The sequence below is a fragment of the Lynx canadensis genome, chromosome B1 (genome assembly GCF_007474595.2).
Source record: "Lynx canadensis isolate LIC74 chromosome B1, mLynCan4.pri.v2, whole genome shotgun sequence".
Taxonomy (NCBI): Eukaryota; Metazoa; Chordata; class Mammalia; order Carnivora; family Felidae; genus Lynx; species Lynx canadensis.
Window position 1 is genome coordinate 20,962,360 of NC_044306.2, and position 25,392 is coordinate 20,987,751.

The 25,392-nt window shown below is 37.9% G+C and overlaps 1 protein-coding gene across 1 annotated transcript in view; it reads right to left on the reverse strand.

Moving 5' to 3' along the window:
• VPS37A (VPS37A subunit of ESCRT-I) overlaps positions 1-25,383 on the reverse strand; it is a 46,487-nt gene extending 21,104 nt beyond the window's left edge. Inside the window, exons 1-4 of the mRNA XM_030312224.1 lie at positions 24,937-25,383; positions 4,507-4,581; positions 2,514-2,628; positions 1,809-1,909 (exon numbers count right to left, since the gene is read on the reverse strand). Of these exons, the coding sequence (XP_030168084.1) occupies positions 1,809-1,909; positions 2,514-2,628; positions 4,507-4,581; positions 24,937-25,061 (416 nt within the window). The 5' untranslated portion in view covers positions 25,062-25,383. The remainder of the gene's footprint in view (positions 1-1,808; positions 1,910-2,513; positions 2,629-4,506; positions 4,582-24,936) is intronic.
• Between the last annotated feature and the right edge of the window lie 9 nt (positions 25,384-25,392).

Genomic DNA, 25,392 nt, shown 5'->3' on the forward strand with positions numbered 1-25,392 from the left:
TGGGACATATTTCTCTGTCTCCTCATTTTGTCTAACTCTCCATGTGCTAGGAAGGCCAGCTACATCCACGAGATCCTGCAATGTCTTGCAGTGCAGTGCCTCCTGTTCCTCAGGACCTGGCACTCGGGCGGGGGGCGGGGGGGGCATGCCTCTGTGTGTTGTGTGTGCCCTGTTCTGTTCCTGCCACTTTTCCCTTCAGTCCAGTTTTCTGCAGTGGCTTTCTTGGTCTGCTGTGGGTAGTGTTTGGTCCCAGGGGAGTGAAGTGCACTGGTCTGCCTGCTAAATAAGACCTGGAGCCTCTGCTGTGGGGACTGAGATGGCCTAAGTGGACCTGCATAGAGTGCTTGGGCAGGGCAGGCACTTTTAACATGTTTTGCTTTAGGCTTTTGCAGCAAATGCCTTAGGCTTTTGTGTATTGGGGTGCTGGCAAGGGCTGTGCAGTTCTTCTGGGGGAGGGACCTCACAGTGCTGGGGACTGAAGCAAGTGTGACTGGTGAGGGCATATCCAATGAAGCATGGGGCGGCAGGCCCTGGCATAAGCAAGTTACAAAGCAAGTGTTGGTGCCACACTGGTTCCCACAGCTGTGTTTAAGCTGAGGGGACGGGCAGAGAAAAGACATGTGCTAGCTCCTTTTTTCCTAAGTGGGGCGGGGGTGGGGGGTCCCGAGATCCCTGTTTCTCTGGACAAACTCTGTGATGAGTAAATCACTCTACCTTCTGTGTGCCCCAGGCATTTTTCAAATTGCTGAATCTGTGCTGTTTCTGTTCAGGATGTTTGGAGTGTTGCCTCTTTAAAGGCCGGAACTCAGCTTCCTAAGGACCTCTGGGTTCTCCCAGAACAGAGCACAGATTTTTACAATACCAGGCTTTATGTCCCACTGGTTGTAAGGGACTGCATACATTTTTGCATATAGGAGAGAAGTAAATTCTTGTTGCCAGAAGAACTGTGGCATTTTGTATTTTCAAAACATCTACAGATAGATTTCTTGACCTTTGCCACTCTATCAAGAGATGGGAGTCTAGTCTCCACCCCTTTGAACCTGGATGGGACTTTGTGACTGACTTTAACTGCCAGATGTGAAAATTAAGTGAGCCTTCAGAGTATTTCAATCCCTGGATTTGCAACCACAACAGTTAATGCAAAAGATGAAACAAAGATGAGCTGTCTCTAGTAGTCTCTAATCAAACTGCAGATTCACAAGGAAAATACATGTTGTCAAGGTTTGATGATGTGTAAAAACAATTTGAAAGGTATTTTTCAAAGCTGCTGAAAGATGTGGAAAATTAAAAAGATAAAATAACCAATGGAAACACAGAATTATCATCTCCAAAAAAAAAAGCAAAAAGTTGTATCATAAAAGAAATGTAATCATGACCAAGTACATGACTTAGCAACAGGGAATATTTCCAGAATCAAATTAATGAAAATATCAAACATGAAATTTAAGTAAAAATCATGACCTCAATCACGGAGAGGCTGGAAGGAAAGGAACGTTTGTGAAAGATAAAGTCTCATCAATCATAACAGAAGGCTGATACACCTAAAATGAGAGAATTAAGAGATGTATGTTTATATTATATTTACATTATTCAGAAAGATGAAGGTAAATATTGGAGAAGCAGCTAAAAGAAGAAAACGCAGCTGCCTCTGAAAAGTATAAATTTGTCTGTGTGAAGGTGGGAATGTGGAAAAAAAGAGAACTGCCTTTTAACATCATTTGAAATTTTAAACTGTATTATGTGCACTTTGATAAAAATAAGTAAAAATAAATATATACATATAGGTTTTTTGTTACAAATATACTTACTATGAAAATGCTGTTGAAGAAGGAGCTAAAACTGGAGGATTCTTCCAAAACTCATCCAATAGACTCTGAATAATTTTTCCAAGATCTGAATGCATTGTAAACTGAAAGTAACAGTATACAGGAAGATTAAAATCACTTTCAGAATAAGTCTTATTAGGATAATGTCATCCTAAAACTTAATCTTAAATCCCCTTCTGCAAGTCAGGAAGTAAATGAAAAACAAAGGATATTGTGTCAAATGACCATATGAGCAATCTACAACTTATAATATTTTCCTATACACTCGATGCCATAAATCAGGTTAAAAATCTATTTAACCAATAATGGAGCTAAAATATTTCCACACTTTTTAAAATAATTTTAAGGTTCAATGATAAATACTGAGAGTACATATAAGTTACAGTTCCTCACATTAATCAATTATTTATGTATCCTAAGAACTTGGAGGCATATTTGAATTTTATCCCCTCCTGACAACTATGGAAGATCTACTATGAACCAAAGTTCTAAGATCAACAGGTCCTCATCACAGAAAAACAAATAACTTTCAAATCAATATTATCTATTAGATATAGTGAATTTTTTTTTCTCGGAATTGTACTGATTCCAAATGAGATTTTAAATGCATTTTAGATTTCTGAATATACAGCAGAAAAGTAATACACCTGTTATACTACTCTGAGATAAATTATACTATATACATACGTTGTTTACTAATGGAGAGGTAACATAGACTCCTTGTTTATCCATTAAGTGATGTCGTATTGGTGGATAAACACTGATCACTGGTTTTTCCTGAGGAAACTGTGGAGGGAGCAATCTGTTCAATGTAGAACAGATGAAAAACAAAAAGACAAGGGTTATGTTATATAGTCATTAATGCTAAAACAAACTTAGTTAAAAGCAAATTAAATTTTCATACTTTAATTTGAATTAATTATTCACAGTAGTAAGTGCTCTCTTATGGTTGTTGATTGAAAATATACAAAAGGATCTACTTTGGCAACAATATCATAAAGTAATTCAACATAGTAAAACCTTCTTAATGTGGAATATGGATACCCTGAGTTATAGAATATTCTTTACACCAAGTCAATTAATTGCTTTCAAACACAACAAACCAAGCTACGTAAAATCTCAGATAAAAGTCAGATTAGGTTATTTGTACGAGGTGAACCACAGTAACCCAGTCTGGCTATCAGCTGGACCACAGTTTCTGTCCATATAATTTCCTTGTGGTTTTCCTACTTTTGAAATACTGCCAAGAATTATTTCACCATCTACTGAATTTTTAAAGAGTGAATAGATAAAAGCCAAAGTACTACAATTAAAACACTGTAGCTGTCATCATGCCTTGGTTCTATAAAGCTCTCTTCTAATTGTCCCCATTAACACATCTCTCCCAAGTCTGAGGTCCATCACATGGTTTCAAGTAAAGAACAGTAAACTCTCTATACAAAAAAAAAAAAAAAAAAAAAAAGGTGAAAATCTCAACCTTTCTGAACTACCACAAATTTAAAATCAGAGATCGAAGTCTTAAAAAATGGGATTTTACTGGATATGGATACTGATGTCCAAACCTCTCAAAGAAGAATATGTCCCTTTAAACGGTCTCTCTGTTCGCCTTCTGGCTCAGATAACTATTTATTTTATAGCACTGTCAAAAAGAAAACTGGGTCCTTTTTGGCTTTTCCTACTAAAGCATATGGGGGACAAAACTACTTCATTTATATAAAGATGTTAAAGTAGTTTGGTAAAAAAGGCAATGAATGGTCTTTGAGGCACAACCAATCTGGGTTTGTAATCCTGACTATGCTGTTCACTACCTATGTGTCTGTAATTTGCCCAATTTGCAGGACTGTTGTGAGGATTCAAAAAGCTCCTCTATATCAAGATAACCCAGCATCATGCTTGGGACTGTTATACGTTCACACTTTCATTCACTTATTCAACTAGGATTTAACAAGGCCTTTTCTGTGCTGGCATTGTGCTAGACGGTGAGACTATGAAGATGAATAAGCCATGCTTGTCTTCCAGTTAAGTGCTTCTTACCCACAAACACCTGCTCCAGCACCCAGCCCCCTACTGCAATCTGAGAAAGTAGTAACTTAATACTTTCATGCTGAAGACTAATAACTGCACTTATGGTTAAATGGGGAATTCAGCAATCATCCTGTCCAATCTTTTCTCTCACGAAGAAAATTTTTAACTTGATTTTTTTTCTTTAATCAGCAGATCAAATTGAGCCTTGAACTTTCTGGCTGATGTAGTGTATCTGTTGCTGAAAACTAGACTATTTTAACTTGTTTTTGATATAAAGCTGAATAGATCTCTAATGGTTTTCGATACACAATCCCTTGGATTGTCCTTATCATTCTTTCTTTCAGCCTACCTCCAGCTAAAACTTTAGTGCAAATCAATAAAAATAATTATAGTACTAAAGATCATCACATCTTTTTATTGAATTTCTTTCTTCTTGTATAGTTTTTTCTTACAGCAATATCATTATAATGATGTCTTTAAAAAATTTTTGTTTCACGAAATTGCATTAACTTTTTTAGAAGTTACAGTTACTAGAAAGGGAAAGGTTTAAGCAAGTTTACTTTAAGCAATTTACGTCTAATAACTAAGAAACAAAATAATGAAAAGACTTTTAAACACACTATTACATAAAAATATAGGATACAATTCTACTCACATATTAATGTTAATTGTCAGGTTGTTTACGGTGAATGGCAACCTGTATTCCACATCTTTCTGTATTTCAGCTATACTGTAAGAGAAAATTTGAGAGAAAAGTTTACCTGAAGTTACAAAACCATTAATGTTAAAAAGAATTTTATATGTTTTTAGAGCCTACTAAAACTATTAATTTTAATCACAGAATCTAGACAGCCAATATAACTCGCATCTTTTTTTTTTTTAATGTTTATTTATTTTTGAGACAGAGAGAGACAGAGCATGAACAGGGGAGGGTCACAGAGAGGGAGACACAGAATCCAAAACAGGCTCCAGGCTCTGAGCAGTCAGCACAGAGCCCGACGCGGGGCCTGAACTCACGGACCGCGAGATCATGACCTGAGCCAAAGTCGGACGCTCAACCGACTGAGCCACCCAGGCGCCCCAATAACTCGCATCTTAAGGGAACAATTATCATAGAAAGACTTATCAAATAAACAGGCAAAATAGTCTGAGATATCCAAGTGTGTGTGGATATAGTGCAGATAGATGTTGAGGTAAAATAGCAGAGAAAAACTCCTATTAATACTAGATTGATTTACTATAATTTTATCTAATTCATCATTACTAGAAGCAACTGTTATCCTCTGGTTAACACAGGTCAACAAGACATCTGGGTTCTGATCGTAACTCTGCCACTATTCAGCTATATAGACAGCTAGGGAAGTCTGGGTCTTAATATCTTAAACTTAAGTCTAGATAAGATGTCTCCTACAGTCTTATGACAGACTGCTGGCCATTTTCCTCCCGTTCTTCCTAAGTAAGAGAAGTCTAATTTTATTTTGAGTAGCAACATTCTAGCCTTTTTTGGCAGCTAGTTGTTGGTACAGACTTAGCCTCCAAGATAGATATAGGGAGGTCGTAGGGTCAAACTACTAGGAAAGCGTCTAAAAGAGGGGACAAAAAAAATGAGTAAGAGTCTATTTGCCCCTCCTGCCTGGACCTGATAGCTGCACTTCCAACAGCCATATTGGACCATGAGTGACCGTGAGAATGGAAGTCATACACTAGGGAGAGCTGAGCACAAAGAAAGAAGTAGCTTGAGTCTTTAATGACTATGGTATTGTCAACTGAATTTCTTTTTTGTGAGAGGAAAAAGTCTTATCTTGTGTAAGTCAGTATTTTGGGAGTTTCTGCTGGTAGCAGCTGAATAGAACTGCCAACTAATATAATTTCCTTACACTTTAATGCTCTATACTTAGAATTAATTTATTATTAATTGTAGGGACACATTATTACAACTACAATCTACCAACCAAATCTTTTGGAAGCTCACTTCAAGTCCTAACGAACATTCATAGTATTTCCAAAGGGAAAAATGTTAAGTAGTACTAATGAGTTAAAGTTAGGAAGAATCTTAATATTCAAAAAGGCATGAAACTTTTCCACGCATTAATGCTGCTAAAAGATCTAGCATTTACGTAATAATTCATTTTTTGTTCTTTTGATTGCTTCAACTAAAGCTCTGTACTCTGACATCGTATGGAATGGGGTTAGAATTGAGAAGAAGAAACAGCTGAGAAGAGACTCAAAAAGATATTCAGTATTAGGACTTAAACAGTGTTAGACAGGTTTTTCTTTGGGGTTCACGTTTGGACACTAGGATACTGACAACCTCCTCAGTTGTAGGAACACCGTATAATCAATTAAATGGCTTCAGTTTTCTATTCCTGTATATTATTTTAAGACCCGAAGGTGTAACTGCTTCAAGGGAATGCTGGTCACAAAAGCATCCATCAGTTTTAAGCTAAGTAGAGCATCTTCATGGTTAAAAGCATGACCTCCAAAGTGAGGCTTCCTGGGTTCAAATTCTCCCTCTAAACCATTTACTTGTGTGACTATATGCAAACTACTTATCTCTCAAATGGAAAACAGGGATGTTTAAAGTACCTATCTACCGAAAACATTTGTTAGATTAAACGAGAGGATACACGTAAAGCCCTCCACAAAATACCGTAATTGTTCAATACATGTTAACTATCATTAACTATGCGTTTTGAACATGCATCACAGTTGCAGCCTGTCTACATTTATAGTACCGAAGTTTTAAGTCAGTTTTTCAGTGTATTTTTATAGAAAGTAAATAAATTTGATTAAAATAATTTTCACTTAATTCCTTGGCTTAGAAGTGTTCAATTCATTGTCCTGATGATTAAAGTGTTGACATTATTAAGTTTTCGCAAATTTCCTACACAAATGAGGTATAATAGATAACTGAAAGCAATACTCGTAATATTAGTGAAAGCTGAACTATGAGTAAACAAATTCCAACACAAGTTAGTCATGGTAATTGTTGGAGTTCAGGACATACTACTTCAGCATCTTGATTATTTTCAGCCAAAGGAGTTTGAGAAAATATGAGAAGCAGGAATGTTACTCTAACCTCCTCCCTGCCCCATCCTTCTTCCTCGAAACATCATAAAACCCTCATATGACATATGCCCTTCTTATATCAAGAGGAAAGGAACATCCTTACCTCCAAAGACAAAGGGACACCAAGAAGAATAGTAACAAAGAAGCCTTGCGAAGCTGGCCCCCACCTTGTTTACTCCAATTACCTCATATTCTTTAACCCATCATATTCCTCCATTACTGTGCACTCTTAATCAAACCTAGCATAAAATACTTAGGTCTAACTATTTCTTTGGGTCTTCACTTCCTTTTTAAGTTTTCCATCTCATGTAAAACTTCTATTAAATAAGCTTATATACTTTTCTCCTGTTAATCTGTCAGTTTAATTTTCAGACCCAGCCAGATATCCTGAGAGAGTTGAGGACACCATTTTCCTCCCCTGCACTAGCTACATTAGACAATATGGCAAATATCTGTTTACTTAAGTAAAAGAAGAATCATTCCCTAAATATTCACAAATGTGATTTTTGAAGTTTTTGCTATTTTAAATAACTTTTAAAAAACTTATTTTAAAAATGATTCATTGGGGCGCCTGGGTGGCGCAGTCGGTTAAGCGTCCGACTTCAGCCAGGTCACGATCTCGCGGTCCGTGAGTTCGAGCCCCTCGTCGGGCTCTGGGCTGATGATGGCCCAGAGCCTGGAGCCTGCTTCCGATGCTGTGTCTCCCTCTCTCTTTGCCCCTCCCCCGTTCATGCTCTGTCTCTCTCTGTCCCAAAAGTAAATAAACGTTGAAAAAAAAAATTTTTAAAATGATTCATTTTCATTGGGAAAAAACAAAAAGAACAAGCAAGGAGAACATAAAAATCAATCCACTAACACATTGGTATATAACCTAATCTTTCTATATTCAGAGCCTTATGTAAAATGCAACTGTACTGTCTACACAATTTGTAACCTGCTCTTCTTGAATCAGTAAATGCTATTTTACATTGTCTTTTTTTAAATGGCTGTATAATGTTTTACTATCATGTTTAATCTACTTTTTATCAATTATTGAGATTGTTTCTAGGTTTTACTATTATAAATCACACTTTGGTAAACATTCTTTGCAGCCTTATCTTTCAGCTAACAGGCAGTAGCATTCTGGATATAAACACACACATATTTTAATTTTTTTTTTTTTCAACGTTTTTTATTTATTTTTGGGACAGAGAGAGACAGAGCATGAACGGGGGAGGGGCAGAGACAGAGGGAGACACAGAATCGGAAACAGGCTCCAGGCTCCGAGCCATCAGCCCAGAGCCTGACGCGGGGCTCGAACTCCCGGACCGCGAGATCGTGACCTGGCTGAAGTCGGACGCTCAACCGACTGCGCCACCCAGGCGCCCCTTTTTTTTTTTTTTTAATTTTTTTTTTTTTAAATTTTTTTTTTAATTTTTTTTTTTTAACACACACATATTTTAAAGTAATACTGTAATCACACTACAAGAGCAAATTTGAATGACCTTCCATTAATATTTTTATGTTCTAGGTTCTCTCAGACAAGTGAATTACTATGGTTTTCAAACTGAAACAACAAAGAACTCTGCTAGAATGTATGATCAAGTGGCATCCTCATTTCTTTGATAGTCCATAAAACTATAAACAAATAGACCTTGAAATGCAATATAGGCACCAGTTATGGTAAAAAGATTCCTTTACAAAACAATCATTTATCTCTGACTATATTTTGGACTTTATATTTTGTGTACAGTTGGACTTCGTAAGACTTAGTTCAATCGAACAGCTACCATATAGCCACCATCTTGCAAAGAAACAAATACAGAAATATGTGTGGTCTTTGAAGGGGCGCACAGCATGAAGAAAAAATCAAGGGACTAAAAAAGACCAGTTCAAGCATGCATGTCCCAGTGTTGAGTAAATCAAGAAATGTTTACAAGTGAACCTTACAAATAAAGGATGCAGATGCTTAAAGATGGCAGAGATTAGACAACTTCCCTCTCCCACCTAAATTTCTAGAAAATATCACAAAAGACTTAAAAAAAAAAACCAAAGCTGTAACAGTGCTTTGCAAAGAGTAAGCAGAGAAGAAATTCTGAGGAATCCCTAAAAGATAAAAAGATGGGATTAGATTTAAGGAAAAGGGTGATAATAAGGAAAAAGGCAAGAAAAAGTTAGTATATACAGGAACTAATGACAACCCCCCAAAATAAGACCAATGCAAAGCAGGAGTAGTCTGAAGGTCCTGCAAACCCTTGAAGAAAGTCAATGCAAACCCAGAGTGTGGAGGGCAGGGCAGAAACATTTCCCAGGATAATGAATGGGAAGATGTGTGGAACAGAAGGTAGGACAGATCACTCTCTTTTTCCTGCTTGTTCCAACCAACAGTCAGTCATCTCTGTATCTAGAACAACACGGTGAGGCAGCAGTGCCTTAGGAAGGTGCTGACTTCCAGGTACCCTCCAACATCCAAAGACAAATATCAGCTTCTCCCATCTTGGAGCAAATCATTCTTTTTTTATTCATCATCAGAGGCAGGCTATCATAAACAGAGTTCAATATCTACCAACAAGTCAACAAGAAATCTCCAATACAGAAATGAACAGTTCAAAAGAGGTCTGAACAAAACAAAACCATGCAAGGCAGGCACCAAACTCAACAAGGCCCCAAATACAAAAACTTAAGGAAACAGAGTTAATTGAGCAAACAGAAGACTCTAAATTTCTGTAATTAATATTCTTAAAGTAACAAAAGAAAACAACACTTGCATTCACATACACACAACACAGTTGACATGAAAATGAAAAATTAAGAAACTGAAAATTTAAAATTAATAGCTCAAATAAATGGTTCAGTGCTCTGTTTGGAAAATGTTTCATACTACCTTCTCTTCTTGGAGAATACTGACACGTTTTTACATTTTAAAGGCTTTGGGAAATTCTAAAGCACTCGATTTTGTTTTCTCAGTCTGTTTGACACGGAGCATGTATTTCACAGTACTCTTTGAACAGTGTTCTGTGGAACACAGGATAATGAAACAGAGGTGCAAAGAGCTAGAGGAACACAGAAGAAAGCACCTAACCTAAGCAAGGATAGGGGTGGTAGGGTCTTCAGGGAAATAATATCTGAACTACAGTTAAAAGTCAAGTAAGAGTTAACACCTAGGAAAGAGAATCAGGGAAACAAAGTGGACACTCTACACAGAAGAAACACCATGGGAAAAACTTCAGGTGTGAAATAACACGGGGGCTCTAAGTATTCACATCCTTTGCCATTGAAAATCTCACACCCCCGTGGTCTCATTAAAAAGAAAAAGAGAGGCCCAAAATACAGACACTTAGGCTAAGTCACCACACTAGGTCTTAATACCTAACCTGACTGTAGCCTCAACCTCCTCAGAAATTTGTCTTAACCAGTCAGGAATTTTCTGAACAGCACTAAATGAGATTATCTGTCACATGGGTCCCCTCTATCACTTCCAAGATGAGGTAATCCACCTAATTAGACCCCCTACTCTTAACCCCAAAGAAAGGTGACCTTACCTGGTACAATCCTTTTATTTTGCTAATAACTTCTTTGCTCCACCACCCTTCCTATAAAAATTTTCCATCTTGCACAACTACTGGGAGCTCCCCTTATTTGCTGGATGGGATACTGCCCAATTCATGTATCATCTAATGAAGCCAACTGCATCTTCAAAATTTACTTGGTTTTGTCTTTTAACAGATTGGGTGGCAGCAACAGGATCCGAAGAAGGGAATTTCCAAGGACAATTGGAAATAAAAAGAAACACAGGCGTGGCACTTTAAGGACCTTTGGTGAGCTCCTCTCTCTTTGAGCTCCACCTTCTTTGCATTTGAACTTGGATCTAATTGGTTTCCAGTATAGAGTTAATGAGTCAGTCTGCACAGACAAGAGGCTCTAACGGAACTCCAGTCCTTTGCTTGGTTCAGTCTACAATTTCATATTGAAATCCCTTTCCCAGTTCCAGTCTACAGTCCCCACTGACTGGCGTTTGCTGGGTTTGGTACTTTCCCCAATTCTAACCCACAGTCTCCATTTACTAGCGTCTGCTGGTTAGCCTACGGTGGCAACTGGTGGTGGCCACTGGCTGGGGTTGGTGGCCACTGGCTGGATCTGACTTAAGAGCCAGGCTGGGCCTGATGTGAGCTGGACTAGGTCCAGTGTGAGGCCTCTAGTGTTGTTTTAAATAATGGCTGATAAGAAAGTCTCAGAAGCCAGAAATAAGGCTGCAAACATTGGTGGCCATGGGTCAAGCATTTAAATTCAAAGGCTATTAGAGCACTCACCACCTCAAGAAGACTTCTGTGATAGAATAAGTTGGTCACATTAATGGGTTAGAACTGACACTAGGTCACCCACCAACCTGAAGGCAATTTCTATGCAATGAGGTAAAACATCGCACAATTCCCAACTCCATGTCATGTTTCTCTTAGGTATTAGTTTGCCTTCGAGAAATCCAGAGGCTTAGCTAAAAAGTGGGATCTTTTATATGTAGAGTTGACCAGGCCACATTCTGGCATACACCTGCTTACTGTAGGTCTAAAATCTGTAGTCCCAGAAGTTTCAAATATTTAGTCAAATAGCAAGATCTTACTAAAACCAACCTAGAATTACAATGGCCATTAAGGTAAATACTCCAATTAGAGAAATAATTTAAGAAGTGTTCTTGGGGTGCCTGGGTGGCTCAGTCGGTTAAGCGTCTGACTTCAGTTCAGGTTATAATTTTGCGGTCCGTGAGTTCGAGCCCCCCGTTGGGCTCTGTGCTGACAGCTCAGAGCCTGGAGCCTGTTACAGATTTTGTGTCTCTTTCTCTCCCCTCCCCTGTTCATGCTCTGTCTCTCTCTTCTCAAATAAATAAATAAATAAATAAACTTAAAAAAATATTTAAAAAAAGTGTTCTTGAAGAACACTTGAAAGTATTCTCAAATAGAACGGGATACCTATTTTAATTGGTAGGCAGAAGCCTTCAAAAGGTTTCAAAATTCCAAAAGTTTCATTGATTCACTGTAAAAGTACAATGAAAAAGAAAGGCACCTAAAACAAAAGACTAACATATAAGACTGACATTACTTCCTATGGCCCTCCTCTCTCCTTTATTTGAGTACTCTTTCTAGGAATCCTCTATCTAAATTGCCTTTCCATTCTGAAGAGACTATTAGTTACTTTTTAAGATAAAGACCATCCCAGGATGCAGGCAACCCCTACAGTTAACTAAGGGTCATAGTTAAATAATTTCTTAAACCCATAGAGGATTCTCAAAAAGTTTTGTAAATAAATTATGTCCTGAACCCAGTAGAGAGGGAAAAAAAAAATCCCTTTCCTTTCCAAATCCAGAACAATTGGTTATTGATCCTTGTTCTCCCAGGGATAGCTACTGCCTTCTTGATGGTCTCGTTTTACATCTTAAGAATTTGGCTTGGCTTTCAGCCTGTCTGGGACATGCAGGTTCTAGATCTTATAAAGACAGTATCTTTTGTGCCCTTTTTGAGGATGCGGCTAGGATCAATGAGGTTGTTTAAAACTGCCACAGATGTTAACTGTATGTCTTGGCTGAGACTTGACAAGATACTTGAAAGGATTTCCTAACTCTATGATCAGAAATCTGTCCAAATTAGAAGCTGGTATTCAGAACCTGAGAAGAATTTTTTTTTTTTTTTAGGATTTCTCTAAGCTAAATGCACCCAGAGCAGGAAAAAACACTCAAACATAAGGGGATGAGTATGAGTATCCTTTGATATCATTTTGGTGGCAACTTAACTCTTTGAGGAATTAAAAACAGCTACACTTGTTTTAAATATATGTTATCACCTTATACCTGTTGGAACAGCTAAAATCAAAGACAAGAAATGACAAGTACTGGTAAGGATGTGGTGAAAAAGGAACCTTCGTGCACTGTTGATGGGAACGTAAACTGGTACAGCCACGGTGGGTATGGAGGTTCCCCCCAATAAGTAAAAACAGGAATACCATTTGATCCAGTAACTCCACTACTGGGTACTCATCCAAAGAAAACAAACACTAATTTGAAAAGACATGCACCCCTGTTTACTGAAGCATTATTTATAGTAGCCAAAATATGGAAGCAATCTTAGTGTCCACTGACAGAAAAATGGATAAGGAAGTTATGGTATATGTATACAAGGGAATATCAGTCAGCCATTAAAAAAAAAAATGAGACCTTGCCATCTGAGACAACATGGATGAATCAAGAGGTTATTATGGTAAATGAAGTAAGTCAGGTTGAGAAAGTTAAGTATCGTATGATTTCATTCATATGTGGAATCTAAAAAACAAATGATTAAAAAAAAAAGCAGAATCAAACCTTTAAATACTCAGAAATGATGGTTGCCAGATGGAGGGAGGCTGGGAGAATGGGGAATATGCATGAAGAGGAGCGGAAGGCTTCCAGTTTTGGAATGACTAAGTCGTGAGAATAAAAGGCACAGCACAGGGAATATTGTCAATGATATTATAATAGTGTTTTATGGTGACATATGGTAGCTACACTTGTGGGGAGCACAGCATAAGGTATAGAGAAGCCGAATCATCATGCTATAGACCTGAAATTAATGTAACATTGTATGTCGACTATACTCAAAAAAACTTCTTTCAAGTGTAAGAATTCAAACTTTCATACTATATTAAAATTCAGCCCTAAAATTAAAAGATAATAAAGAAAGACTGAGCTGCGGCTTTTTTTTTTTTTTTTATACGTAGTGAATTTTGTTTCTGCACTTATATTCATGGCAACAATTTAAAGCTATAAGCTATGAGGTCTGCGTCTGTGTTTATGTGTCTCTTTCTATAGAGAGAACTTGTAGTAAATGTGTGGTATTTTCTATCTCTAGTTGGTGTTCTTAAAATTAATTTGTAAATTTAGTTGGCTTCACGATCTACTTAATTGGTTTAGGGAAAATTAAGTGCTTATCTAATTAAATTCTCAGAAATATAAGAGAAACACCCAAATGTTTTTGAAGTTCTAGGATAATCTTCTACTAAATTAAAGCTAGTTTAAATTCATCAGTTTAATTAAAACAGGCATATCTTTAGAGTTATCAACATTGAATACAATGAAGATAAACATTTTATTCTACCTGAATTACTAGTTTATTACAGCTGTTGTAATTTGTCAGCAAAAATAACTTAGAATGATGTCTCATTGTGTCTAACGTCTCAAAGTTTTGTGGGTAATCTAAACTTGATTGCTGGAGCAAATGATTTAGATGTACGTGGCATAAGAGCTTACATATAAAATAATTATATTTTATGGTAATGTGCTTAAAAAATTTTTCCAAATCTCTCTAGCTGGATATTTTAGGAGTCTTGCTAAATTAAATTAAATGATCGAATGTACTGAATATTTACATTATTTCCCAGTAAGATAAAATACTGTTATTGAACATAGGCTTACCTACTTTTGGTTTATTACAGAAAAACTAAAATATATTTAGTTTTGTTAATTCTTCATTGGAAAACTGAAAAAAGCACATGCTTCTAGAAATTATGAAATGTATTCATAATTTGTTCATCTAAAAAATGCTGGTATGATAGTTCAAAATTCCTTCTTAGTTTTGACTAGAAATTAAGATTTCTAAGGGTTAAGAATTCTATTTACTGTAGAAATAGCTATTTACTGTAGCTTTAATAAAGCTACTAGAAATAAGGGAAACATCTTTGTATGTAAACAAAGTAAAATGGTTAAGAGAACGTGTAAGAAACGGAGATGCATTTTTTTGTTGAGGGAAAAGAAAGTAATTTTGTCCTAAAGAGTTGGTTCTTTAAATTTTTTTTTTTAATCTTTATTTATTTTTGGGAGAGAGAGAGACAGAGTGTGAGTAGGGGAGGAACAGAGAGAGGGAGACACAGAATCTGAAGCAGGTTCCAGGCTCCAAGCTGTCAGCAAAGAGCCTGATGCGGGGCTCAAACCCACGAACCGTGAGACCATGACCTGAGCTGAAGTTGAACCCCCAACCGACTGAGCCACCCAGGGGCCCCAAGAGTTGGTTATTTAAAGAGAAAGAACAGGACAAAATTGGAATGTGAAAAACAGAAAACTTATAAAGCTTGTGAAAAAGGAATTTTTGGAAAGGAACTTTATGAGTGGTCAGGCCTAAGATTAAAATGAGTTAAGTTTTGATAGCAATAGTAGGCTGATACAAAATTAGAATTTGATTTTCTCTGTTAAAAGAACAAAGGTTTTTTTTTTTTTTTTTTTTTTTTGGACTTCCAGTCTGCTTTTGATAACAGATTGTGAACATTTCTTTACCTTCTGAGTATTAAGTCTCATAATGATCTGTGATCCTATTTAGGCAAACTTTAAAACCCTTTTTTGATATTTTGACAAAGTTCCCAAAACCAAATTCTAAATGAAGGCTTTTTTGACATGTAAGAAATTTTGGAGTTCTTCCAGAAGTGTTCTTCGAACACTCCAAAAAAATGATTAAACTAATTAGATTTCTTTGATATATTAAGTTACGTGGGAAGCATTATCAAGTAAGAATACTATGTCTTCTTTATATTGTATTTGTAAGATTGTGGCATGTGTGCATGAAGTTCATTTTGCTTCTATAAAAACTGGCCCCCACATGGTCAGATTTTTGCCATCCTAATGACCTTGTAACATGGCAAAAGTCTGCTCCTGAATCAGAGAAATTAAGATGGGTCAACAATGGCTGTAAGATAAGTCAACAGATGGGGCTATGGGAAACCAAAGTTGGCTGCTTGATAATTCCCAGCTCTCAGGCAAATCCCATTTTTTGGTTTTTACATTCCTTTACACACTAAAGTACATTTAAGGTGACTGCAATTATGAATCAACACTGGTAGGGAGACTTCTACTTGTCAGGTCCATAATCTTGGAAAAACAATTTTTGTCCCAAAAGGCCTCAGACCTCCTCTCTCCGGACCCTTTGAATATCTGCAAATTGATGTCATTCAACTGCCTCTTAGTGTGGGTTATCAATATGTTCTTGTTATTGCACATGTTTTCTGGATGGTTTGAAGCCTTTCTCTGTTGCAAGGCTAATGCCCCCACAGCGGCAAGGAAAAAAAGAATTTACTTCCCAGATAGGCTATACCTTCCACAATATCCAGTCAATGATCAAGGCACCCATTTCACTTGACAAATTATACAATCCTTCATGAAAAGTCTGCAAACTTCTTGGAATTTTCACTATCTCTATCACCTTCAATAAGGCAAGGTCAAAAGAACTAATGAGATGCTTAAATTTAAAATTTCCAAACTTGAAACTACTGGACTTCCCTAAGGTACTGCCTTTGATCCTGTGGGCTATTCACAGTACCCCATCTGGAAAACAAACTCACTCCACATGAGATAGTCACTGGTAGACCAATGCCTACTGGTATACAACATTCTGTTGATCCCTTGTCTCATGTTAGTATGACCGACTACTGTAAACCTCGAATGTCTTATGCTCAGCCTATCATTAACACGTTAAAAAATCTTTTCCAGATCCCAATTCAATGGATCCTATCCTAAAAGCATGGTGACTGAGTATTCCGAAAACAACATCAGAGGAAGGTAGCACTTAAGCCTTGTTGGAAGGATCCTTACTAAATGCTCCTGACCAATGCTCCAAAACTAAAAGATGCTGGAGACCTCAGAATCAAATTAACAAGAAAGTAGCTGACACCGAGGGAGACTGCTTCTGCCCAAGGCAACATATCAAAGCTTACATACTTTAAACATGAAACCATGAAACCCTTTCTCCTTTTCATTTCCTTTATTCTGGCATTTGCCTGCAAAGATAACACCCTCATCTGTATCTGCCTGGTCACTACTAATGGGGGTAAACCTCTGAAATTTATAGCAAACTTTTATTTCAGGCTAGGAGAAAATGTAACTGTGCCCCTAACTTTTCACAATCAAAATAATACATTTCATTGGTTGACTCCCCTGAATTTACACTGTTGAGTTAGAAAGGACCTACCAGGAGGCTTTCATGATTCAATGTTCACTCCTTTTGGCAGGTCCCTACCACCCCGGCTAGGGATAAATGTAAATGAGATTATGATCAGGAGCTTCCTAATTCCTGAAATTGCAGAATCCACTGCTAAAGCAATAGCTGTCCAGTAAAAATCCTTGCATTCTCCAGCCAAAGTTCTTCCCCCCCCCACCCCCAAAGTTCTTGACAGTAGGATATCCCATGATTATCTTTTAGCTGAGTATGGAGGTTATCTGCTGTGGCCAACTTCACCTGCTGTATGTGGATTAGTACTTCTGGGAAAGTTGAAAATTATATAAAATCACTGAGCAAACCACTTGTCCTAAAAAGGGAGATTCCTTCAACAGGGTCTTTCTTTCTTTCTTATTATTATTTGTTTTTGTTTTGTTTACTTATTTTTTGAGAGAGAGAGAGAGAGAGAAAGAGAAAAAGCATGCTCGTGAGCAAGCTGGGGAGGGGCAGAGAGAGAGAGGGAGACACAGAATCCTTAACAGGCTCCAGGCTCTGAGCTGTCAGCACAAAGCCCAATGTGGGGCTCAAACCCATGAACCGTGAGGTCACAACCTGAGCCGAAATCAGAAGCTTAACCTACTGAGCCACCTAGGTGCCCCCAACATGGTCTTTCTTTGATTGGTTTGGGTTTTGGGGAACATGGCTTCAAAGTGTAATTCAAACACTGGGAATTATCCTGTTTACAGTTATTATAAAAATCTCTCTGGTGAACTGTATCCTCTCAAAAGCTTTAAATGCATGTTTGCGGTTGCTAAGTACCAAGTAGATGATCTCCTTGAGACTGGAACCTTGGAGAAGTGAAGAGAAAGACCCTGTGACCTGTTAATACTCTAGGCAAATAGTTAGGAATCCCTGGAAAAACAAAGATGAGACATAGCTTTGGAGACAAAAGAAAAGTTATTTTAGGCCCCCACCTCTTTTCGTGACCTGTACACCATCAACTAGCTCTACTTGCCCAAGGAGCACTTCTTGCAGAACTTCCTAGAAGGCACTTGGATTGCAAAGGAATACAAAAAACCTCAGTAGTTAAGGACTTTAAGGAAAGAAAAGCGAATGCAACATGCAACATTCTCTACCAAGCGAGGAAATAGCTTAACCAGATCAGAGACAATAAATCAACCTCCCAGTGTTGGTTTAAAAGTACAAAAAAAAGTTGACTGAAGGCACATTCTTTCTTGAGTCTTCTTCGTTTATTTATTTATTTTTTTTTTGCAGAATTTAAAGCTTATTTATTTACTTAGAGAGAGAGAGAAAGAGAGAGAGAGAGAGAGAGAGAGAGAGAGAATGGGGGGGACAAGGGGAGGGAGAGAGAGAAAGAGAGAATCCCAAGCAGGCTCTTTGGGGCTTGATCTCATGAACTGTAAGATCGTTACCTGATCCGCAATCAAGAGTCGACCACTTAACTGACTGAGCCACCCAGGTGCCCCTTTTTTGCAGTGTTTTACCTCCGCGTTGAGCACTGGGACAGCAGACTAACTTGGAGCCAGAGAATTAATGATGCTGACCCTTGCTGGTCCTTGTAACTTCAATCAACTTGACCTCTGTCAACTTAGGGTGACTTTTGCCAATTCTGTACTGAACTCTCCTTCGATAGGCTCCTCCACCAATACACATGCACCCTTAGCTTAAAACTTTTCTTAATTTTGTTGTTCAGACAGACACTGCTTTGGGAAATATCTCCAGTGTTTTCCTTATTTGTTGCAAGTAAAATCCTTCCTTTTCCACTCTTTCAGGTGGTTCTATCTTTTGACGACACCCAAGAGGTGAGTTCAGTTTCAGGTTACAGTATCAAGGTGTTAAGCAAAAAAGCCAAGACCTGTGGATGTCACAAGAAGGAACAACAAAAACTTCTTGAACTTCAGAGCCACAGCTGAGAGAGGCACTAATGCCTTAAATTTTGACCATAACTCCTGGTTAAGCTGAGAATTTGATCAAAAAGGGAATGATTGTTAAAGTAATCTGCCTAATAAAACTCCTTGCCCTTCCACCTAAGGGAAGGTGACCTTACCTGAAACAGTCCTTTCCTTTTGCTAACTTACTTGCCCCACTCTCCTTCGTATAAAAACCTTCCATTTTGTACAACTCCTTGGAGCTCCCCTCTACTTACTTGCTAGATAGGATAGTACCCAATTCATGAATTAAATAAAGCCAAATAGATCTTCAAATTTCACTCAGTTGAATTTTGTTTTTTAACAATCTGTTGACACTTTCCATCAGTCACATCACCATCTTCTGTGAAAACTAGGCATTAAGCTAAGGAGGTTGGGCTTTTCTGGGCAAGAGTCAGGAAACTATTGAAAGGAATATATGGTCAAATTTGAATTTTAGAAAGGTTATTCTTGTGGCCATGTAGAAGAAAATAATTAAAACTGAAATCAGAAAAATAGTTAGAACCCAGTGTAGTAGGAATGGACTGAGTGATGGATAACCAGGTTTTTGACTTAGGGAGCAGACAGTAGACAGCTTGGAAGGAGTTCAGGGGGAGAAAGGGAAGAGTGGATGTGGCTGGATTTAACTAGCAATAGGGAAAAAACTGTATGCTTAATTTTTTAAAATAGGTATGGACTGATGCTACTAAGGGGAAAATTAACTAGAGGTAGTACTTGAGCTGTTACGATCCACTTAGGAAAAATTTTCTTAAATAGTATTATGATGCATTATGTCATATACTCTGCAACTGTAATTTTTAATCACTGGTTATAAATGGACTATGTCAGATAATATATCAAATTAAGATTCATTTAATTATGGGACTATTTGCCATACATAACTTTAAAGTTCATTGTAAGAGCTCAATGTTTCTTTATGGAGTCACAGAGTTCACATTTTATAGACCTCTGCAGCTTCCATAGGCTAAGGCATAGCAAATTCTTGTAGGATTTTTTATTGTAACAAGTTATTAAGGTGTTTTTCTTCCATAAGAAGTTTTAATCTCAAGTACTTATAAAAGATAAAGTACCATCGCTTGTAGTACAATAGGGAGTAACTGTAACCTGGGAAATGGAGACAGGAAAGCCCAGGGAAGGAGGCACCTACTCCCCAGGTCAAAGCAAATGTTGCTATATGGAAGAACTATTGTCAGATCTTCCAGATCTCTTTATTTTAAAAGAAAAGTTGGAGGGGGAAGGGGCTATATAGCAAATCTCTAAATCTGCTACTCAATTTTGTCGTGAGTCTAAAAGTGCTGTATAAATAAAGTCTTTTTTTTTTTGAAAGTTGAAAATTTGGGTATTTGAATAAAAATATCTCAAATTATACATGCCAGCAATGGACCCATATTTTAAGAAATACGTAATATTGAAACGGATTAAAAACACATACACATACCCTTTCATTATAGATTTGTTGTGTTACCAAGTTCATGTAGGAGTCCTTCTGAGCCAACACTTAAATCTATAGAAAAAAATTATGGAATTTAGGTTTACTCAGAAACCTATGAGGTTAGAGGAGAAAGTCTGTGAGCAAGGGGTTAAACTTAACAGTTATAGGGTAGAAAACTATACAGTAGGAGACTCTCCAAGGAAGTTATAAGGCTAAAGGTTTGGGCAATCAGAATAATGGTATCCAGGGATTGGCAGCCAAAGAAAATTTCAAAATAATTTACAAAGACTATGTAGATTGGCACCATTATTTTTAAGAAACAAAAATAAAATCATTGTCATTTACAGAGTACCTACTAGTTTCCTTACATGTGATCTATCTAAAATCCTTCAAAACAGGTACATTTCATTTGCGAGGAAACTATCCAAAACGGACTTGCTTACTGAATGGCAAGTCAGAAGTATTCCTGACAGAGGCAAATGAGTTATAGGTGGGCTTGTGAAGGATTCACAAACAATAAACTGGCAAGACGCATACAGGCTAAGAAGCAAAGGTTCCATGCATACTGATTCTATGCGGTAGAAAGCAGGAATGTAATTTGCCATATGCTCACATTGTACCAGGTACTCTAATAAATGTTCATATAAAACACTGAAATATTAACACTCTTTCATTCATGACAGGAATCACAATTCCTGATTTTACAGATGGGAACTGGAGGCTCAGAGAAGTTGAGTAACTGGCCAAAAGGTCACAATGCCATTGTGTGTTAGAGCCAAACTGGAATCCAGGTCAGTTTGATGACAAAGCTTTCATTCACCTAAGTCAGGCTGCTTTTTCCAATGTCAATGATTTTTGCGTACTTCCATTTATGTTGCTCAAATTCATTTTGTCTTTTATCTCTAAGACAGTGCTCATATCCAGGAACCTGAGGAACCAACACAGACTTTCACAGCTGGGCAGGGCAGTAAGAGATCAGGCAGTTAATCCTCTTACTTCAGGGGTCCCTAAGGCCTATTAAGGTTACACGAGCATCCAGTGTTGCAATGCTGTTAATGATCTATCAGTGACTCCTAACTGCTGGTTCAGAGCCTCTTTCTTTAAGACTATTCATCATAATATAGGGAAAAAGAAAAAAAGCAATCCTGACAAACGTAACAACTCCCAATTAGATTTTCTTATTTAATATAAAATAAAAATAGCACCAGAATTACCATGTTATTATTAAATGAATGCAAAAGTCTTTTACTTGAGAGACCTGATATCCCTAACTAAAAGGTAATAAAGAAAGATTACTATTTGTATGACTTTGAAATTACATAATTACCATTTCCAACACCCTTCCAAATTATTGTTTTAGAGCTAAAGAAAGAAAATAGCTAATTAACTTAAATATTGTTAAGAGAGGAGAAACCAGGATAGTTAGAATAGTTAACTGTTAAGACCATCAGTTTTCAGTATGTTCTGATTGTAGTACAATGCAGGGAAATAATTAACAGCTTCACTCCTGAAGCATCTTTAAATATTGGGATTAGAGAGTATCACTTGGGATAGTTTCAATTTCAAGTCCTGTAATTGAAAACCCAGGTTGAAAGGGGCTTAAACAGTAAGGGGTCATTAATCCTGAAGAAGAGTAAGTCCAGAGTCATCAAACGTTCCAAAATTGGTTAATTCAGCATCACAGTATTATCATGAACATTCCATCTTTCTACTCTACCACATTGAGTAGTTACCCTGCCTTTCATGATCCAAGCAGTTCCAGATGTCCCATGAAGAGAAGAATTTCCTTTTAGACATCTCTATTACTCAGAAAATGTTTTGAGCAGCTCCCCAGCCAACTTCTCCAACTCCCGTGGAGCGAGATTAGGTCAAGAGTCCTGCGTCCACAATAACTTGCAGGGTAAATGATTGGCTTAAACAATCATTATTTGCCTCCTGGAGTTGAAAGAGCACAGCCTCCCTTAAGTATGTGATCCTGCAGACTGGGAAAGCAGATTAAAACTGTTGTTCTTTCAATAAGTAGAGGGGGGTGGATTAGGGTGGGAAACCAAAAGTTTCCTTCAGAGTGTGCTTCTTTAGGAAGTAGAAGAAACAACAGAATTAATTCTACTCCTGCCCACAAAGATAGGAATGTCAGTGGTAAAATGAATACTGTGATCACTGTTATTCACAAGGTGGAATCTATTACTCGAGCCTACCCTACATAACTTCCAGTTTCTATTTTCATACCAGACAAATATGTTATTATGCTTTGGTTAAAACTTTTGTTTGTCATCTATGACAGTTTCCCATTTGCCCTGACTTACCAGTAAGATTAACATGAGGAAATACACATAAAATGCAGCTAAACTTTAGGAGAGGCCTGAGAAAGATGAGGTAAAAATTTCCTGAAGTACCTAAAAAAGGAGTTTACATTCATTTAAGGAAGGGAATCGAACAGACTATTTCCTGAAATGGAATTTTTTTAATTGTAAGGAGTTAAAAAAGAAGGTAAGAGTTGGAAGGTGTAAGAAAGAACGGGGTTATTGAGGAGGGCAGAAGCTGGATACTTTCCTTGCTAGGAAAGAGCTGCTGACCTTACATCTGAAGAAGGGATAGAGTACGAAACATTAGGGAAGTGGGCCTAATCTCGCATGCAACGAGATATTGATATTCGTAATTTAGGAAGCTTTTGTGTTATTCATTAAAATATCATCTGAGATACTCTTTCAACTTTTGCAGAGGGCACCTTCAGATTCACCAATCACAGTGTCTTACTGAACAAAAATCTTTATAAGTTGTAGTATTGAATTTGGCTACTGAAGCAACATATTGTCATATACTGCATAGATAGATCATTTTCACCAACTAGCTTTAAGATGTATGTCCTGAGTTCAAATGGCAGATTTAACAAGAACAGATGGATGACACTTTTTTCTGGCACTGTACTATTCTCTGAAAACTGGAAATACGTGACCTAATCGTCCCCAGAATTATCCAAGTATAGTTTATAAATGTGAAATATTTCAATAAAACGAAACTACAAGTATTTTTATAAAAGAACTTAAAAGCTTAAGCCAATTCCAGAACTCCTTAGATTAGCAAATCTTATTTTAGAATGTCACCTTATTTGGGAGACCAAAAAAACCCACAAGAAAGTTCAGATCAGTTACTTCCCTTATTTACTACCCTTAGCAGCAAGAGGCTTTAGAGTATTTAAAAAGTCAACGCCAACCTCAAAGAATAAAAATTTGCCAGCAGTGAGAATATTCAACGGTATCTATTAAAGACTTTAAAATAATTAATTCCAAGGTGTGGTTCTACTATTTTAGCAATAGTAGTACTGGTTCAGTACATAGACAGTCTTCCAATGTGATACTAAGAAGACAAGCTTTAGTTATGTTCCTTCAAAATGAGTCAACTTATTTTATAAGCATATCTTGTAACAGTAGCTCTTACAGGTTAAGACAGAACACGAAAATAAGGCTGATTTGAAAAAAAAATTAAGACTGATTTTTAAGAACTCTGTGACAAAGCCACCAAACAAATGGCATGACACTCTCTTCTGTTCAATACCATATATTTTCACCTTTTGAAAGTTCTCAACAAGCAGAACAATTGAGACAAAGAACTGAGAAACATCTGAAGTTCAATCAGCAATAGCCCTTAATTTAGCCATACTCATTTTGCTGTGAATTCTTCTTTTAACAACATATTTAATTTAAAACTACACTGTAACTTCCTTGCTTGGGAAAAATTATTAGAGTAACAGAAAAAAATGGCCCTTAAGAGCTCATTCAACAGGAATTAATTTTATGGCCTCATATATTTTTTAAATGCATGAAAAATCCATTTAAAGAAGACTTGGGTTTGACTGATGTTGGCATCTTTACATTAAAAGACATGTTGTGACATTGTTCAGTAACGAAACTTGCACAATTCATATAAAGAGGCAGTTTCAAATTTTGCAAGCCATTAGAGGCCACAAACATTTGCAAAAGGCTGAAGTTTACAGTAAAAACCTCTAAATAATTTGAATTGCAATATATTTCTAACCTGACCATGCTGAAATGACAAACTCGTAAGAAGACAACAAATTAACATGAATAGAAGGCAATTCCTGAGTGTGGGAGCAAGAATAATAAAGTGACAAATGGAGACTGGAAGTTTGTCAAACTGGGGGAGGCTGTGGGAAGAGGGTAAATCTTAACGAGTTAGGACGATCGAGTTTGTCATTCCCAGCCGAAAAGAACTCACTAATAAAACCTTTGGTTTCTCTTTCCTTTTGTTACTTTTTTTTTTCCTCCAAAAACTTTTACACTCTGCGAAACCTGGAGATTACTCTTCTTTTTAGCCAAGTAGAGTACTTTGACAATTCTGCCAACGTGGCAATCAGATGGGCAAGGGGAAAAGCTAGTGAGGAAGCAAAGAAAGGGATACTAGTTACAGAACATAAGACAGATTAAAGCCAGCAGTGATGTGTCAGGAGGGATGAGTAAGTCGGAATTGGAAGGGCTGAGCCGTGGTGAGGCAAGAGAGAGCAAGAAAGGGTCCAGAAGGAAATCCTGAACATGGGTCAGGGATAGGAGAGCAAGGGGGTGACTCAGGACAAAGGGGAATAGGTCAAAAGGAGGCAGCTGGCGGGCAGTAGGCCTGAGGAGCTGTGAGTGTGGCGAGGACCAGCCCACCCTCCCGCCCTACTTTCTCCTCCGGTCGGCGAGGCAGCGACCAGTCACCTGGAGTGTGAATTCCGGAGGGACTCTATGAGGCGCTGCTTCTGCTGCTGGAGGCTGGTGAGGCCACCGGGGGACCCAGCTGCGGAGGAGGAAGCGCTCTTGGTCAGGGGAAAGAGCCAGCTCATCCTCCACGGGTCCCCGGGCCCGAGGCCCTAGACGGCTCTGGCCTGCTTCTCCCAGCTGCTCAACCCGGCGGTTCCCCAGCGGCAGGAGGAGCAGTCCGAGACGCCCGAGTCCCAAGTACCGGGCGGCCGCGTCTTCTCCTAAGCAAGCCAGCTGAGGGGTCCTTGCGTCCTGGGCGAACCACTATGACTGTGGGCAGCTAGAGGAAAGTAGCCGCCCGGGACAAGCAGCGCTACCTTCACGGTCCAGACACCCAAACCAATCAGCCCGGCAGCCCGACCGCTCGGTGCTCCACCACCCCTGCTTCCGTCACCAGCGTGCTCCGCCCCCTTT